General features: G+C 48.6%; 2 protein-coding genes across 2 annotated transcripts; both read left to right on the plus strand.

Annotated features, from left to right (window-relative positions):
- The first annotated feature begins 543 nt into the window (after positions 1–543).
- LOC128119488 (elongin-A2-like) lies at positions 544–2133 on the plus strand. Its single transcript, XM_052752865.1, has 2 exons — positions 544–918; positions 1063–2133. Exons 1-2 carry the CDS (start codon positions 544–546, stop codon positions 2131–2133), a joined length of 1446 nt encoding a protein of 481 aa, XP_052608825.1.
- Positions 2134–8291: 6158 nt separating this feature from the next.
- LOC128119489 (elongin-A3 member D-like) lies at positions 8292–9968 on the plus strand. The gene has a single exon (XM_052752866.1). It carries the CDS (start codon positions 8292–8294, stop codon positions 9966–9968), a length of 1677 nt encoding a protein of 558 aa, XP_052608826.1.
- Positions 9969–12399: the final 2431 nt, after the last annotated feature.

Raw genomic sequence — 12399 nt, forward strand, 5'->3', positions numbered from 1 at the left:
TGTCGGAATGGATTGCATCTTTTTCTGGCACAAGCAGTGTGACTAGTTGGCATCTAGGGGATGCACCCTAGGCTGGCATGAGCCCCTTGTGAGCGCACTGTGCCCAAAGCAGACAGAAGTTCCTACTTAGGGTCCCAAGTCGCAGGGGTCACCTGTAAGGGAGACAGTGGCCTGGAAGCCATCATCAGGTCTCTGTGCTTGTTTTCTCCCCCTCCCCGCGGTCCCCACCCCCTAGGAGATGAAGATCAGGCCAGAGATTTGGTCTGTGGGTGTGGCTTAGAGACCTGGAAGTCGGAAAGGGCATGCCCAGCAGATGCAGCCTAGGTGTTTGATTGGGCGGTGGTGAGGGAGCTCGGCCCACCCACCGCCTTCAAAGCATAGGGTGGGGTCGGGCAGAGCAGCAGTGAGGCAGAGAGTGCCAGCTGACTCGCAGGCCAGCCCAGTGTCCTCTGCTCCTGAGAGCCAGTCGCGTCCCCAGGCAGAGGGCTTGTCCAGTCAACCCTGCTTCTTCCGGGGTGCCCCCTCGGGTCTTCATCAGTGGACATGGAAGCCGCCTCCAGCGCAGAAGCCCTGCTGGAGCTGCAGCGGCACCTGTGCACGGAGACAGAGCCAAGCAAGCTCTACCAGACCCTCCAGAAACTCTCTTCCCTGCCCAAGCTCCGTGACCCCCTGGCAGAGATGAACTTCGAGCAGACCATGAAGCTCTTGAGGAAAGAGCAGCTCCTGGTCCCCTTTGCCAAGGACTTAGCGGCCATTTGGTCAGAGAGGTCCCAGTTGGAGCCCCATCGTGAGCCGGACCGGGAGGACTTTGCCTTCGCGTTGAGCCTGATGACATTGCGGCCCAGAAACTGTCCAGAAGACAAGCCCCGTGAGTCTGCGCCAAGGGAACACACACAAGATGGGACAGAGGTCTTCCACGTGAGCAGCAGCAGCAGGAGCAGCAGCAGCAGCAGCAGCAGCAGCAGCAGCAGCAGAATCAAACACTCAAGTCCTGGCCCGAGCCCGAGCCCGAGCCCGAGCCCGGGACTTGGAGCGAGCCTGAGCCCACACACAAGGCTCCAGCGAAAGGTGACTAGCAGCCCAAGGCTGGAGCCAAGAGGAAGCAAGAGGCCAAGAGTGTCCTTAGGGGAGCCACAGCTAGCTGCACAGAACCGGGTGCCTGTGGCAAAGCCCCGAGCGAGTAGAGAGGAGCCCTGGCGGCTCCCAGCGCCCAAGGCCATCTCCAGCGAGTCAGGTGCTGGGGGAAAGACTCCAGGCCACAGGATGGAGGAAGGGCCCCCAGCTGATCCTTTGGAGGCCTGCCTCAACTCTGACAGCTCTCCTCCTTCCTCTGCTCTGCAGCTGCAGCTGACTGGGTGCAAGAGGAGGGCAAAAAGCACCTGGAAAGCTGAGGAGGCCCTTAGCCCTGGAGCCAAGGTGCCCCGGGGCGAGTCCCCAAGATCCCAAGATGCCAAGGACACTGACACTGGCGTCCTCGCTGGGCATCCCCTTGCACAAGAGGCTTCCAGTCTCCAGGCTGGCTTCCCGCTGGGTGGCCCGGAGCACACTGACCAAGACTCCCCGCCTTGGGCGCGCAGGACCCACTTGAAGACGCCAGTCTATTCGGGTCCTGCACCTGCCAGGCTCCTGCAGAACTGGCAGCGAGGGCGCCTTGCTGAGCCCCTTGACCGCCCCTGGAAAACTCGCTGCCAAGACACAGCGCAAGAAAGTGAGCCCTGGCTGCAAGGGGAGGAGTCCCGTCACCAGACACCCACGGGCAAGCCAACTCATACCAAGACTGCCAGCGCCACAATCCTCCAGCTGCAGGAGTCTCCTGAGCTGAGGCTGCAAGCCCTGAGAGCCCGCCTCCAAGGCGCGCAAGCCAAGAAGCCTCCAGGCCGCCAAACCAAGATGATGGCCTTCCAGGCTCAAGGCTCAAGACTCTGCCCAGGCCAGCAGGCAGAGCCTGCAGCCCGAGGGGCGGCCTCCTCCGAAATGAGCAGCCGCCAGGAGGCCTCTGCCCACCGCCCGCCAGGGAGGGCTCCCTGCCTTTGGCCGCCACAGGCCAGCAACAAGACCCAGCCTAAGAAGAGATGTGCCCCGCTCATGGCCAAGACCCTCAGGGATTACAAGAAGAAGCTCTCTGGGAGGTGACCCGAGGATGCTCTCTGCCCTGGAATTGCTGGCCATCAATCTGGACCAGACCTGCTCTCTCCTTTGGCCGGAAAGGGCGCCCGCCAGCCCGCCGACCCGCCAGCCCGCCAGCCCGCCAACACGCCCACCCGCTGCCGCCCGCCCGCTTGGAGAGCCCAGACTTTGCAGAGCCTGCTCCTGGGATCTCTGCTCCTGCTCAAGCTCCTGGCCGCCCTCTCCCGAGGAGACCCTGGGCAGGCTTCCCTGCCTGCTCCCCAGACCCACTGGCGGCGCTTTCTGCCCACCTGGGAGCGCCTAGATCGCCACCCTCAGGAAGACCAGGCTTCCCAGAGCAAACACTCCACTTTAGACTTTCCCTCCACCCAACCCCTTCCCAAGAACTCGAGTGCCCAACACCTTCGCGTCAAAGGAAATAAATAAATAAATAAATAAATAAATAAATGAATAAATAAACAAATAAATAAATAAATAAACAAATAAAGAGATAGATACATACATACATAGATACATAGATGGATACATAGATACATAGATATATGGATACACACATAGATACATACATAAATAGATAAATAAACAAACAAATAAGGAAGAAAGAAAAAAGAAAGAAACAAACAAAGAAGAGCACCAAGAACCCAGACCTTTGCCTTCCTCTTCCATTGGAACTCGGTGGTTGCAGAGGGACACACTCAACATCTTGATTCACCCGTGCAGTCAATTTACAAACAGCTAGGGATGGAAGCTGATTCCAGCCCCTCCTCATCCCCAGTCGGGACTGCACGTTTCCTTCCATCACCTAACTAATCCGTTAAAAAGATAATTGGGCACACATCCCTACAGATCAACATCTAGAGAAATGGATACCTAGACTTCTAGATTCAAAGATACAGAAAGAGCTGATACATAAATAGATCAGGAAAGTTCGGCATGCAGTCCACAAGCACCAAAAGGTAAAATTGAAACAAGAGAAGCTAAAACTGAGTAAAAAGAAAAGGCAATGAAATTGAACACCAAGACCCTAGAAAGAAAGTATGGAGGTGAAACGATGTGTCTGTTTGGCTGTGTGGGTGTGTAAAAAAAGTGGATAAGGGTGGGTTGTGGTGACACACCCATTTAATCTCAGCCCTCAGGGAGGCAGAGGCAGGTGGATCTCTGTAAGTTCCAGACCAGCCTACAGGTCTACAAAACAAGTTCCAGGACAGCCAGGGCTGTTACACAGAGAAACCCTATGTGCAAAAACCAAAAAAAAAAAAAAAAAAAAAAAAAAAAAAAAAAAGGAAGGAATGAAGAAAGGAATGAAGGAAGGATGAATAAAGAATGAAGGACAGTTTTCGGAAAAAAATGGATGGGATTGAGTGGACTTAGAGATCCCAGACATTCTATCTCACTAGAGAAGAACAAGCATTGTGGAACCTCCCCCCACACACCACCCCCACCACCCAGACAGAAAACCAAACTATGGAAAACAAAAAGCAACCAAAAAGACACATACACATCACCTCAGGATTGCACCGTCAAAGGAGGCCCTGATTCAAAGTCACAGTGTTGAATCAGACAGAACCTGGAGTGAAAACCAGAGGTGTGGGTGCCAGCTTAGGAAGAAAAGTTTGAGTGTCCCAGAAAGGAAGTGATGGTGAGAGAAGTGTACCAAATTGGGGAGAGGAGCAGAAAAGGATATTGTTGTGTTTGTGTGTATGCACGTGCATGTGCTAGTGTGTCTGTGAGTGAAACAGAGAGAGTAAAGGAGTGGGAGAGAAACATAGAAAGGAAGAGCAAGTGAAAGAGTGAGCGAGACCAACAGAGAGACAGAGAGAGTAAGAGAGAGAGAGAGGGTGGTGGGTGTTGTGGAATGGATTGCATCTTTTTCTGGCACAAGCAGTGTGACTAGTTGGCATCTAGGGGATGCACCCTAGGCTGGCATGAGCCGCTTGTGAGTGCACTGTGCCCAAAGCAGACAGAAGTTCCTACTTAGGGTCCCAAGTCGAAGGTTTCCCTTGTAAGAGAGACAGTGGCCTGGAACCCATCAGATCTCTGTGCTTGTTTTCTTTCCCTCCCCCTGCTCTCCACCCCCTAGGATATGAAGATCAGGCAAGAGATTTGGTCTGTGGGTGTGGCTTAGAGATCTGGAAGTCGGAAAGGGCGTGCCCAGCAGATGCAGCCTAGGTGTTTGATTGGGCGGTCGGGAGTAAGCTCGGCCCACCCACCCCCTTAAAAGCTACAATCCTCTGTAGGCAAGAAAAAGCTTGTGGTAATTTGAAAGAAAAAGGCCCTAAATGGAGTGGCACTATTAGGAGGTGTGGCTTCTCTGGAGTGGGTATGGGACTTTTTCTCAGGAACACAGGACACTGTTTTTGGGCTGGAGAGGCTCTCAGCTCTTTGTCTCACTGCTGCTCTGCCTCCTGTGCTTTTAAGAGGTAGGTGGGCCATGCCCCCTCCACACTATACCATCAAACACTGGGTTACAACTGATGGACAAGGTCTTTCTGATTTACAGTTCTACAAGCCACACCCACATCTGAACATTCTTGAGTTTACTTAATCTCCTTAAAAAGCACAAACAAACAAACCAACAAACCATCCCAAGCCAAGAGAGCTGATGGGTGCTAGGCCCCTGCCTCTCTTACAGGTGGCCCCTGCCACTTGGGACCCAAAATACCAATTTTTGTTTTCTTTTGTCATATGCATGCACATGTGGTTTATGCCAGTCTATAATGCATCCCATATATGGCCCCTACTCAATCAGCATAAGCCAGATAAAAATGGAATCCATTTTTTTTCTAAGGGAGGTACCCCATCTTTGAATTTTCTCCAGGTTTATTTATTTGTTTATTTATTTATTTATTTATTTATTTATTTATTTATTTGTTTGTTTGTTTATTTGCTTGGCCACAGTGACCATGATTGAATCAGGGCTCCTTTGATTATGCAATACTTTTGGTGATAACCATGATCTTCAATGAGGTCCTTTTTTGATTATGCAATCCATTTGGTGAGATGTATCTATCAGTCTCAAAAGTTAGCCACTGGGCATCAAAATGCCCTCACAAATTGACTGCTGACAGTACACTATCCAAAATGGACAGACCAGCCACAAAACAGAGGACTACTGATCTTTGCCCAAACAAGTGTGGTTGTGGCTTTAGCAACAGGCATCCTCTGAGGCCAGGACAATATGGCACCATCACGGAAGTGGCTTTACAATCCAGAAAAAGTACAATTCCCTTTTCTTCAGAGACAGCTGGACCTACAGCTTCTGGTGTGCAGTGGAACAGCAGCTGAAGCAGTTACTTTTAAAGGCTAACAGAATCTCACCTCTCAATGGTAGACTGGCATTTAAAAGACATGACCCAACCCACAAGTCAAGAAGAATGGGATGCATAGAAGAGTGGGATGCCAAGATGAAACCACCCACAAGCCAAGAAGAATGGGCAGCTGCCTTTGAAAACATCAGCAATTTCCAGAATTTAAAATCCTGAATCATGACAGGACACTGGTAGAATTCAGGTTTATCTGATACATGGACTATTCACATCGAATGTGAGGTTGAACTGTATGCCTTGGGTACATTCTACTTCACAAATAAGTCTGTCAGATACCGTAAGCCAATAGGCTGAAAATGACGCCCCAGTATTACAGAGAAACCTCAGCGGACTGTCCAAGCAGCTGGCTGTTTCTGTCAACTCACATTTTTTTGGAAGTTACTTGCTTGCACTTCCTGTTTTATTAGGCAATATTATTTTCTTCTTGGGTCTCTGGGGGAGTTGAAGATTAGATAGTCATAATTATAGTTAGGCGAAGATTACATAGTTGTAGTTACAGTTTTCCTTGTTAAGAAATTTCAGAAATGAAAGTCACTGAGAGGGTGTAAAATGTAAAAGCCTGAATGACATCCTGGGACAGTTTTCTGTTGATAATATAAGTTAGGATAGGAAGTGAATTAGATACATTTTGGACTTACCAAAATAGAATAGGTAATGGAATATTTTCTTTAGGTTTGTGAAATGCAAAGGAACTCGACATTGTTGATGTATTTATTGCGTGTATATATTGTATATTCCTACTGTACTTATAGCTAATATAAGTAAGAATACATGCAATAACTTTTTATTTTTTATTTTGTTTAGACAAAAAGGGGAAATGTGTTAATATTTTATTTGTGCTGAATGGTGGTGATATTTTATTTGTATGTTAATAAATAAAGTTTGCCTGGAGATCAGAGGTCATAACCAGCCATAAACAGAAGTCAGGCGATGGGGACACACGCCTTTAATCCAATCACAAGGCAGGCAGAGACTCTGTGTGTTCCAGGACACAGCCAAGCATGGTGACACACGCCTTTAATCCCAGTTCTAAACATAGAGACCTGGAGGTCTGTATAGACAGGCAGTGAGGAGGAAGTGAGGTGGCTATGGCGACTTGGTGAGATAAGGTTTGCTGGTGGCTATCACTCAGGTTTCTATGGCTTTCACCCCTGTATTTGGCTCTGTTTCTTATTTAATAAGACTTTTTAGAAATTCTTCTACATTGACTTTCTTGCTTTTTTTTTTTTTTTTAGTATATATTGGTTTCTTCAAATTGATTGTCTCTATATTCCACAAATTCTTTAAGGAAAATTTTAATTCCCTCTTTAAACGCCTCTATCATTTTCATAAAGTTATTTTGAAAGTCGTTTTCTTCTCCTTATTCTACACTGTGATGTTCAGGTTTTGTTGAAGTAGAACAACCCAGATGCAGTATCCAATGTGTAAGAGAGATAGTCCTCTTCCCAGGCAGAGGGCTTGACCTGTCAACCCTGCTGCACTTGGGCTGCCCCTTCAGGTAGTCGATAGTGGACATGGAGGCAGCCTCGAACTTAGAAGCCCAGCAGAACCTACAGGAACACCTGTGCATCGAGAAAGAGCCACACAAGCTCTTCAAAACATGTGACACCTTGGCATAGAATGGTTTCAGGCAGACCATCAAGAACTTGAGGATAAAGCAGCTCCTGGTCCCAAAGAAAGCAAGTCAGAGGCTGGGCCAGAAAAGCAGTGCCTGTCTCCCCTGCTGGGAATGACACCAGGTCACTGGATCCAGGAAGGTAGCCAGCTGGTCCTTTGAAGGCTTACCTCTACTCTTAGAACTCTCTTCCTTCCTCTGTAGACAGGGTGAAAGAGGAGGGGTAAAAGCAATTGGAAAGCCCAGGAATTTAGCCCTGAAGCAAAAGGATCTCTGGGCAAGTAAGAAACCTGCAAGAATCAGAATTCCAATGAAATCATTGGGGGTCCCCTTCCAAGGGATACTTGAAGGACAAAAACAAAAACAAAAAAGAAAAAAAGGGAAAAGAGATCCAAGACATACTACCTTACTAGAGAAACAGAACAAGCATTGTGGAAACAGGCTAAGACAGAGAATCAAACAATCAAAAACAAAAAGACAAACAAAGAAACTGATAGACACACCACACCAAAAGGATTGCATGATCAAAAACGGACCTCATTGAAGGTCATGGATATCAACAAAAGATTGCATAATCAAAGAAGCCCTGATTTAATCAAGTTCACCTGGTCAAGTAAAACAAACAAACAAACAATCAAACAAACAAACAAAAACCTAGAGAAAACATCACAGGTGGGGGAGCTCCATTATAAAACAGTGGATTTCATTTTTATCTGTCTTATGCTGAATGAGTAGGTGCCATATATGGGATAAACTCTAGGCTGGCATAAGCCACTTGAGCACACTATGCCAAAAATGACAAAAATTCGTATTTAGGGTGTCAAGTCACAGGGGTCACCTGTAAGAGAGTCTGTGGCCTAGCACCCATCAGCTCTCAGGGCTTGGCTTTTTGGTTGTTGTCTGTTTGTTTGGTTTTTTTAAGGAGATTAAGTAAAGGCAAGAGTGTTTGGACGTGGGTGTGGCTTAGAGACCTGTAAATCAGAAAGGGCTTGCCCAACAGTTGCAACCCAGGTGTTTGATTGGGTAGTGTTGAGGGGGCATGGCCCACCCAACCCCTTAAAAGCAAATGAAGGCAGAGCAGCAGTGAGACAAAGAGCTGAGACACTCTCCAGCCCAGAAGCAGTGTCCTCTGCTCCTGAGAGTGAGTCGCATCCCCAGACAGAGGGCTTGTCCAGTCAACCCAGCTGCTCCCGGGGTGCCCCTTGGTGCCTTCATCAGTGGACATGGAGGCTGCCTCCAGCCCAGGAGCCCTGCAGAAGTTGCTGCAGTGCCTGCGCACTGAGACAGAGCCACGCAAGCTCTACCAAACCCTCAAGAATCTCTCTTCCCTGCCCAAGCTCTGCGACACCCTGGCGGAGATTAACTTCCAGCAGACCATCAAGCTCCTGAGGAACCAGCAGCTCCTGGTCCCCTTTGCCAAGGACTTAGCTGCCTGCTTGTCAGAGAGGCCCCATTTTGGGCCCCAGCCTGAGCCAGACCTGCAGAACTTTGCCTGTGAGTTGAACCTGATGACACAACCACCCAGAAATTGTCCACAAGACAAGCCACGTGAGTCAGCATCAAAGGAACACAGACAAGATGGAACAGAGGTCTTCAAAGTGAGCAGGAGCAGCAAACACTCAAGTCCGGGCCCCAGCCAGTGCCGGAGCCCGAGCCACACCCGGGCCCCAAGACCCTGCCTGAACCCCAGTCCGGGATGGCGATCCAGACCTAGACTAAGACAGAGACAAAGCCCAAGCACTAGCCCCAGCCCAAACGAGAGCCAGAGCCAGAGCCAGAGACTGAGACCAAGCCCCAGACTGAGATCAACACCTAGACCATGTCCAAGCCCAAGCACACAAACAAGCCCAGAACGAAGGGTGAATCCCAACACAGGGCTGGAGCCAAGAGGAAGAAAGAGGCCAAGAGTGTCCTTAGGGGAACCACAGCTACCTGCACAGAACCAGGGGCAGGTTTCAAAGACCCCAGGAAGTACAGAGGAGCCCTGGCCCCTCCAAGCAGCAAAGCCGGTCACCAGCAAGTCAGATGCTGGGGGAAAGACTCCAGGCCACTGCATTCAGGAAGAGCACCAGGATGGTTCTTTGGAGACTTGCCTCAACTCTGACAGCTCTCTTTCCTCTGCTCTGAGGCTGCAGCTGACTCGCTGCAAGAGTGGGGGGAAAAGCACCTGGAAAGCTGAGGCCCTTAGGCCTGGAACAAAGGTGCCCAGGGGTAAGTCAGATATTTGCCAAGATCAAAATGGCCATGGAGTCGATGGGCATCCCATTGCAGAAGATGCTTCCAGTCTCCAAGCAGGCGTCCCACTGAGTGGCCAGGAACAGTCTTCAAATGACACTGAAGAAGAAGACCCGCCTTGGGCGCGCAGGACCCACTTCAAAACACCAGTCTATTCGGGTCCTGCACCTGCCAGGCTCCTGCAGAAATCCCAGAAAGGGTGCCTTCCTAAGCCCCTTGACTGCCCCTTGCCAACTGGATGCCAAGGCACAGCTGAAGAAACTGAGCCCTGGCAGCAGGAGAAGTCCAGTCCCAAGACACACATTGGCAAGCCAACTCACACCCAGACTGAGAGTGACACAATCCTCCAGCTGCAGGAGTCCTCTGAGCTGAGGCTGCAAACCCTGAGAGCCCGCCTCCAAGGCAAGCAAGCCATGAAGCCTCAAGGCCGCCAAACCAAGATGATTGCCTTCCAGGCTCAAGCCACAAGTCCAGGCCAGCAGGCAGAGTCTAGACCGGGAGGGGCGGCCTCCCCCAAAATGAGTAGACTCCAGGAGGCTCCTGCCCACGGCTTGCCACAGAGTGCAACCTGCCCACAGTCCAGGGTCAGTACCAAGCCTAAGAAACCTGCCCCACTCATGGCCAAGGCCATCAGGCTTTACAAGAAGAGGCTTGCTCATAGGTGACCCTAGGATGCTCTCTGCTCTGGAATTGCTGGCAATCCTCTGAACCAGACCTCCTCTTCTCTCTTCCTGGAGAGACCAGACATTGCAGTGCCTGCCTGCTCCTGCTATCCTTCCTCCTTCTCCAGCTCCTGGCCATCCTCTGCTGAGACCCTGGGCAGAGTTCCCTGCCTGCTTCCTAGGCCCACCTAGGCTTTTGGCCCACCTGGGAGCACCTAGGCCGCCACATGCAAAAAGACCTGTGTTTCAGAGGAAACACTCCACTTTGGATTTTCCCTCCACTCAAACCCTTCCCACGGAATCAAGTGCAGAACACCTCTGCATCAAATGTAATAAATAAATAAATAAATAAATAAATAAATAAATAAATAAATAAATAAATAAATAAACAAGCAAACAAATAAAACATAAAGATCCTATAATCAAACTCTGTGGGTAAAACTATGTGTCTTTTGGCTTTTCTCTCTGTCTCTGTTTTCTGTTTCTCTGTTTCTCTCTCTCTCTCTCTCTCTCTCTCTCTCTCTCTCTCTCTCTCTCTCTCTCTCTCTCTTTCTCTCTCTCACTGTGTGTGTGTGTGTGTGTGTGTGTGTGTGTGTGTGTGTGTGTGTGTGTGTATGACAGATAGAGAAAGACAGAGAGAGAGAACATATGCTTGGGAGATAGAATGTCTGGGATCACTTAGTGCACCAACACCCCTCCTTCATTCTTCATATTTTTTCCTTTATTTATTTTTTCTTACTTTATTCTTTCTTTTCTTTTTTTTGGGGGGGGGTTGGCAATGGGTTTTGCTATGTAATGGCCCTAGCTGTCCTGGAAACTGCTTTGTAGACCACGTTGGTCTGAATTTACATGGCTCCACCTGCCTCTGCCTCCAGATTGCTGGATTTAAATGGGTGTGTCACCACAACCTACTTTTATCCACTTTTTTACATACTCTGGACAGGGAATCACTTGTCTTCTCTCTGGACAGTTCCTGGGCCGCAATTTCATCAGGCTCAACGCGAAGGCAAAGTCCCCTGGGTCTGGCTCAGGATAGGGCTCAAACTGGGACCTCTCTGACAAAATGGCGGCTAAGTCCTTGGCAAAGGGGACGAGGAGCTGCTCTTTCCTCAAGAGCTTCATGGTCTGCTCCAAGTTCATCTCTGCCAGGGTGTCACGGAGCTTGGGCAGGGAAGAGAGTTTCTAAGGGTCTGGTAGAGCTTGCTTGGCTCTATCTCTGTGCACAGGTGCTGCCGATGCTCCTGCAGAGCTTCTGGGCCAGACGCTGCCTCAGTGTCCACTGATGAAGACCAGAGGGAGCACCCTGGGAGCAGACAGGTTGACTGGACAAGCCCTCTGACTGGGGACGCGACTAGCTCTCGGGAGCAGCAGAATTCTACCAGTTTTCAAAGGAGATTTAAAACCAATACTCATCTAATTGTTCCACACAATGGAAAGAGAAGGAACATTGCCAAACTCTTTCTGTGAGGCTACAGACACCCTGAAACCCAAACCACACAAAGATGCAACAAAGAAAGAGAATTACAGGACCAATCTTCATGAACATTAATGCAAAAATACTCAATAAAATACTGGCTAACTGAATCTAGGAACACATCAAAAAATTATCCTCCAGAAATTCTACCAGAGAACTCCTACAATTAATAAACCCCTCAGTAATGATGTAGGATAGAAGATTAACTCAAAAAAAATCAGTATCCCTCTGGTATACAAATGGTAAATGGGCTGAGAAAGAAATCAGAGAAACATCTCCCTTTACAATAGCTCCAAATAATGTAAATACATTGGGGTGATTCTAATTATGAAAATGAAAGACCTGTATGATAAGTACTTTGAGTTTCTGAAGAAAGAAATCAAAGAAGATATCAGAAAATGGAAAGATCTCCCATGATCATGGATAGGTAGAATTAACATAGAAAAAACAGCAATCTTACCAAAAGCAATCTACAGATTCAATATAATCCCCATCAAAATTTCAACACAATTCTTCACAGACTTGGAAAGAACAATACTTAACTTTATATGGAAAAACAAAACACCTAGGATAGCTAAAAGAATCCTGTATAATAAAGCAACCTGTGGAGGCATCATGATTCCTGACCTAAACTGCTACTATAGAGCTATAGTAATAAAAGCAGCTGGTTACTGGCATAAAGCCATCACGTGGACAAATGGATACTGTGGGATGGTCTGTATGTCAAATGTGTTGCTGATTGGTCAATAAATAAATCACTGATTGGCCATTGGCTAGGCAGGAAGTATAGGCGGGACAAGGAGGAGAATAGAGCTGGGAAGTGGAAGGCTGAGTGAGGGAGACACTGCCAGCCGCCATCAGGATAAGGAAGATGTAAAGTACCGGTAAGCCACAAGCCACGTGGCAAGGTATAGATTAATAGAAATGGATTAATTTAAGCTGTAAGAACAGTTAGCAAGA

The sequence above is a fragment of the Peromyscus californicus genome, unplaced genomic scaffold (genome assembly GCF_007827085.1).
Source record: "Peromyscus californicus insignis strain IS unplaced genomic scaffold, ASM782708v3 Scaffold_23__1_contigs__length_62951481, whole genome shotgun sequence".
NCBI lineage: Eukaryota > Metazoa > Chordata > Mammalia > Rodentia > Cricetidae > Peromyscus > Peromyscus californicus.

What these genes read in the sequence shown, in the direction of transcription:
- LOC128119488 (XM_052752865.1), top strand. Translation starts at nt 544, where the DNA reads ATGGAAGCCGCCTCCAGCGCAGAAGCCCTGCTGGAGCTGCAGCGGCAC. An exon ending in ATGGGACAGAGGTCTTCCAC is followed by an intron (nt 919 to 1,062) that starts GTGAGCAGCAGC and finishes ACAAGGCTCCAG; the next exon opens with CGAAAGGTGACTAGCAGCCC.
- LOC128119489 (XM_052752866.1), top strand. Translation starts at nt 8,292, where the DNA reads ATGGAGGCTGCCTCCAGCCCAGGAGCCCTGCAGAAGTTGCTGCAGTGC.